At 33.7% G+C, this 6,171-nt stretch overlaps 1 protein-coding gene across 1 annotated transcript in view; it reads right to left on the reverse strand.

Annotated features, from left to right (window-relative positions):
* Positions 1 to 1,055: 1,055 nt before the first annotated feature.
* Positions 1,056 to 6,171, reverse strand: part of WDR19 (WD repeat domain 19) — a 39,870-nt gene continuing 34,754 nt past the window's right edge. Inside the window, exons 13-14 of the mRNA XM_008587528.1 lie at positions 1,395 to 1,542; positions 1,056 to 1,264 (exon numbers count right to left, since the gene is read on the reverse strand). Of these exons, the coding sequence (XP_008585750.1) occupies positions 1,056 to 1,264; positions 1,395 to 1,542 (357 nt within the window). The remainder of the gene's footprint in view (positions 1,265 to 1,394; positions 1,543 to 6,171) is intronic.

The raw sequence follows: 6,171 nt of genomic DNA on the forward strand, positions 1-6,171 counted from the left end.
CATATATGGCTTTAATTATGTTGAGATACTTTCCTTCTATACCTAACTTATAGAGGGTCTTGTGACTTGTATTATTAAATCATCAAATGTCTAGCATGTCATGCTGAGGTCCCCAGGGAGTTGGATTTTTCCCTAAAGGCAATGAGAAGCCTCTAAAAGATCTTCAGCAACAGAATGAGAGGATCAGATTCACATTTTCAAATGTGGGAGAAAATAGATTACACTCTTATGAGACTATTGGCAAAGAGAGCAGTTAGGAAGTGGTTGTATTATACATTATTCCAAGTGAGGAACTGAGTTAATATGCAGGGAAACAGGAGGAGAAAAGGATCTGGAGTGTGTGTGTTTGCACGTGTGTGTGCTAGGGCATGTGCATGTATGATTAGTTAGGACAGGGGGTAAAAAGGGAGCTGGGGAAGGTAATAGGTTCAGTTTTAGACAGGACAAGTTTGAGGAGCTCATGGACTTCCAAATGTGACTGGTAAGCAGTTGTAAATATGGGTTTAAATTGAAGACACAGATTTTGGAGTCAGCCTCATATGGATGGTATTGAAGCTATGTAGGTAGAGGAGATTCACCCAGGAAAAATAATTTAGAGTGGTAAGAGAAAAGAGGAGCTCATAGGTCCCTAAGGAATGGCAACATTTAAGAGACAGAAGAATTAAAACAAAGGAATTCACGGTGGCCCTAAGAGGGAAGGGAAAAAAGCAGGAAAAGAAAATCTCAAGCAAGGCAAATTCAAATTTCATTATGACAAAATCAAGATATTGTTGAAATAATTAGGCTTATTAGAATTTCACAGTAACTGAGCTATTTGGGCGCTTAGAAAACTTTTTGTTCTGAAGGGCTTTTCTTGTGATAAAGCACTCAAAATAACACCTGACAATGTACTTCCTCTAGAATTTATATGCATTTTCATATCTATTATCTTATCTGAGCCTCAGATAATCCTGTGAAATAAACAAGGTAAGTACTATTATCTCCATCTGTTTAATAGGATTTGACCTTTAAAATCACAAAAGCAATGAGAAGTGCCAAGAGAAGTGTTTTCAATCCTACCTTTTTAGCATTAGAGTCTGGGGCAGCATCTGTCTCAGTTCATTAGGCCCCACAACTTTTAAACAGTCGAGGAAGTTGTGGGTACTAAGGTAGATGTTGTTTATTTTTCCACTTTGTGTCTGGCAGGTCAACTCTCCATTATATAATAGCAGAGGTTTATGAGAGAAGGGAACTTTGGTGCCACCAGCCAAAATAACCTTGGATCCTGTATTATAAAACAGACATTTTAATTAGCAGAAAGCTAATACTCAGTACAAACATCAGAAAGAGATGTTTAAATTTTACTGCAATGGAAATTCATTTATCAACAAATGTGCAAAAAAGTAAATACATACCTTGTATAGTATCCTTGTGAAAGACATAAGTGTACACCTTATCATCATCGTAAGCAATAAATACACCTTTATCCATTGGCCAGTTTTCCCAAAGAACACCTTTAATGGTTGGTGAAAAATCTGGAATCTCATAGATAGTATCATTAACCTACAAAATAGGATTTACAGATTTGACCCATGTCTGTATTAAATCATTACCATTTGCCTTGGTAGAAGTCTGTTTGAAACCTTAGCTGGTATAACTTACCAACTCATATTCAACCTAATATTAGTCCAATTACAACAGGAAAGTAAGTTTCTTTCCCATTCCTATACTAGGTCTGGCTTGAAGAAAACTGTAGTTATTTGGCAAATCAAGGGTTTGACCTAAAATTTGGTGAATCTGTAAGGAAAACCACAAATCTAGGTGCAATGGCTTCAGGTTAAGAAAAAAGGTTGAAGCTGCTCAAGAAGACAGAAATTTAAACTATGAATACACTTGTGTTTTGAAAATTTTTAACAATACTGGGTATTAAGAAACAAAGTAATTCATATATAATTTGAAATTTCAATATATTATACTGGAGACATGTTATTTCAAAAAACTTCTCTATAATACATTCCAACAAACATAAATGTACTATTATAATAATATAAGCTATTTTAAAAACCAGTTCATATAATTCCTATGAACTCAGGCAGACAGCCTTAAAAATAACCTGAATGTAGAACTGAGAAATATCTGCCTTCCTACTCTATATTACTCTCAAAATAGGAATGCAATATAAAATTCCTGCAAATAATAATACTGTAGAGCCATCCTGCCTAATGTGGTAGTTGCTATTATAACATCCACATGTAACTACTGACCACTGAAATGTGCCTAATCTGAATTGAGACATGTTTAAGTGTAAACTACATACTGAATTTCAAAGAGCATGCATGAAAAAAAGAATGTAAAATGTCTTATTAATAATTTTTATATCTGATTACATATTGAAATGATAATAATGGGTTAAATTAAATATATTAAAATTAATTTCACTTTTTACCTTTTAAAAAATGTGGTTAGTATAAAATTCAAAATTATGTATGTTGTTATACTATAGTTCTATTTCTTGTACAGTACTGCTTACAAGGTATTGTACTGACTCTATATGTAGAGTCAGTACAATATGTATAGTTATAGTATATATGTATAGTTAGTACAATATCTTGTAAGTAGTACTTGTACCTCATTTATATATATATATACCTTACATTTAATTCGAACTTTATATTCTACAAGACAGGTATTATTATCATCCCCATTTTCAGATGAAGAAACTGAGGCACAGAGAAATTTGCCCAAAGTCACACAGCTAATAAGTTGAGGAGCCAGGATGTGAACCCAGGCAGTCTGGCTCCAGAGTTTATGCGTATATTATACTGACTCTCAGTTTGTATGGATGAACACACCAATACCTCTGGACTGGTGGCAGATTTTTTTTAAAAGGATAAGCATTTGTTGAGTGCTTATTATGTGGCATACACTGTACTAAAAGCTTACATGCATCATTCCATTTAATTTCCATCCAACAACCCTACAAAGTAGGTACTAGAACTGTCTCCATTTTAGATAGACAGGGAAACTAGGAATCCAATCAAGGAGCTCTTTAGCAGAAATTATCAAGAAAAAGAGAACTATGAAAGGAGAAAGATAAATGGCATCAGTGTGTTTAAGGCTGGTCGTACTCCTTACCCTTTCTCTAGCAGTCACAGCCCAGTTCACCCATAAGTGCTGACAGAGACCTGATGTACCCTCCTACCCACTTGTACATCCTGTCTAAACAGCAGTTTCCACCTGTGGGGAACCCATAAGGGGAAAGCAAGGCAGCTCTAATTAGTAACCTGTTCCAGATAGGAAACCTGTGCAAGACTGAATTTCCATATTAAGTAGAGGGAACTCAAGGTTATCTTTATATTTATGTTATTCTTCCTCATTTGTTTTGTGATTGGGAGAGGAATGGTTGAGGAAGAACTAGCACTAGGGATTGAGTATAAACACTACAGGCACTCCTGTGAAAGAAAGCGTGTTATATTTGTTAAAGAAAGAAAAGAAAAGGAAAAAGGCAGAGAAGAGAAAGGAAAGGGAGAAAGTAAGGGGGGTGTGGAGGGATCACGTACACCTTTATATCACGTCAAGTTTAGTGGTGAAAGGAAACCTGTCTTCATTGAGTGGGCACTGAGATGAAACACAGACTCCTGGGGAACAGCTATTGAGGATGGATCTAAGAGCACCTGTAGGCCACGTGAGTTGTACCAAGAGCATACTAAACCACTAATTAGATATCAAAAATAAATGAAAAATCCAAGTGCAGTAAATGATGTAAAGTACATTTCCTTTCTAAATCTGTATTCAAAAAAGTTAAGGATGTTTAAAAATAGGAATGACTGACTTTTAAACTGGGTCCACCCAGTTTTGGTCATCTAATACAAAAATACCTATTCTTTATGTTCAGGATCTTTAAGGAAAGAGAAAAATCATCTGAGATGGGCAGAAAGGATGGAGTATAATCCCCACCCTCTGAAGCTTACTGCATATCTGGAAAGAAAAGTTATACAGAAAGATACTATATTGTGCAGCAAATGATAAGGTTAAAAGTGGTGTAGAATATAAAAACTACTTTTTCCATCAAAAAATGTCTCTGAGACTGACACTATAAAAAACTGCAGAAGGGGCCGGCCCGGTGGCGCACTGCTACAGTGCGCCGCTTGGGAGTGTGGCGGCGCTCCCGCCGAGGGTTCGGATCCCACATACAGACCGGTTCCCGCTCACTGGCTGAGCGAGGTGCGGGCGCACTACCGAGGGTTGTGATCCCGTTGCTGGTCCCGGTCCGGCGTGGGTGCGACACTGAGGGTTGCGATCCGTTGCCGGTCATGAAAAAAGACAAAAAAAAAAAAAAAAAAGACAAAAAAAAAAAAAAAAAAGACAAAAAAAAAAAAAAAAAAGACAAAAAAAAAAAAAAAAAAGACAAAAAAAAAAAAAAAAAAGACAAAAAAAAAAAAAAAAAAGACAAAAAAAAAAAAAAAAAAGACAAAAAAAAAAAAAAAAAAGACAAAAAAAAAAAAAAAAAAGACAAAAAAAAAAAAAAAAAAGACAAAAAAAAAAAAAAAAAAGACAAAAAAAAAAAAAAAAAAGACAAAAAAAAAAAAAAAAAAGACAAAAAAAAATAATGAAAAAAGTTTTCCTGACATAGTCATGAAAATTGATCACCAACATATCACAAAGTACTATATTCCTTGGTACTGTTTAAGAAAAAGTTTTATAGAAGATATACTTTAAAAACACTTTTCTTTTTATTTGGGGGGCAGAGGGAGCTGGCCAGTACAGGGATTGAACCCTGGACCTTGGTGTTATCAGCACCACACTCTAGCCAACCGATCTAACTGGCCAGCAACACTTTTCCTCTTATACTATAATGCATTTTTAAAAAAACAGGCATTTAAAAATTTTCTAGACTTACTGGACAGTAGACAAATCCATCGCTTTTTTCATCAATGAAAACTAATCTGGTTCCATTTGGGTCAGGAAAAATCTTTTTCACACTGACAGAGTGTCGATAATCATTAACGAACTGCCAGTCTTCAATGTAGAAATAATGAATGACACCAGTCTGAAAAAAATAGTTATAGAAATATGAGATGGTCAAGAAAATACTGACTTTCAGCATTTAAAATAAACATACTTCTTAATTTTAAGATAAAGATGTTATATTTTTGATGTGGAAAGAACCTAAGAATAATATTTAGTATATGAGAAAGGTACAGACCCAAGAAAATAAGTATAATAGGAATGTACACATGATTTAACAGTCTATTAATGCTAATCTTCTTAGTGATAATAAAGCATAATTGCTTTTAGATTTCCTGCTTTCTGGAAATACCCTTACTATTTAAGAGTAACTTTTAAATCATGTTATTTCAAATATTTTTATGTTAATTAGTGGATAAATTATAAATTAATTTTATGATAAAAACTAACAGAAAACCACCTGATACAGTCAATTTTATTTCTATATATATTAGCAATGAACATACAGATACCATAATTAAAAATACAGTATCATTTACAATCACTCAAGAAATGAAATAGTTAGCTGTAAATTTAACAAAACCTACACTGGATTTGTATGCTGAAAACTACAAAACAATGATAAAAGAAATCAAAGATGTAAGTAAATGGAGGGGTATACTATGTTCATGGACTAGAAGACTCACCATAGCAAACATGTTAATTCTCCCTAAATGATGTACAGGCTTAAGATCATTCCAATAAAAATCTCAAGATTTTCTGTAGATATAGGTAAAATTATTCTAAAATTTATATGACAGGCAAAGGAACAAGAATAGCTAAAACAATTTTGAAAATAAAGAATAAGGTGGGAAATTAGTCTACCCAGTATCAAGGCTTTTTAAAATAGCTACAGTAATCAAGACTGTGCGATATTAGTGATAGACACATAGATCAATGGAACAGAATAGAGAAGCCAGAAATAGACACAGATATACCCAATGATTCTTTTTCCTGTTTTTAAGATGACTGAACTTTATTTTTTATTTTTAAATTTAAAAATTTTCTAATTTTTTTTTTTTGCACTGGACAATACTGGAATCTGAACCCATGACCTTGGTGTTATATGGCTGTGCTCTAACCAACTGCGATAACTGGCCAGACAAAATTTTTTTTATTTTTGAGTAATAGCTTATTGAAATATAATTCACATAATATACAATTCACCTGAATCTATGGAAGTGC

Source organism: Galeopterus variegatus, unplaced genomic scaffold, assembly GCF_000696425.1.
Source record: "Galeopterus variegatus unplaced genomic scaffold, G_variegatus-3.0.2 Scaffold4414, whole genome shotgun sequence".
Classification (NCBI taxonomy): Eukaryota; Metazoa; Chordata; class Mammalia; order Dermoptera; family Cynocephalidae; genus Galeopterus; species Galeopterus variegatus.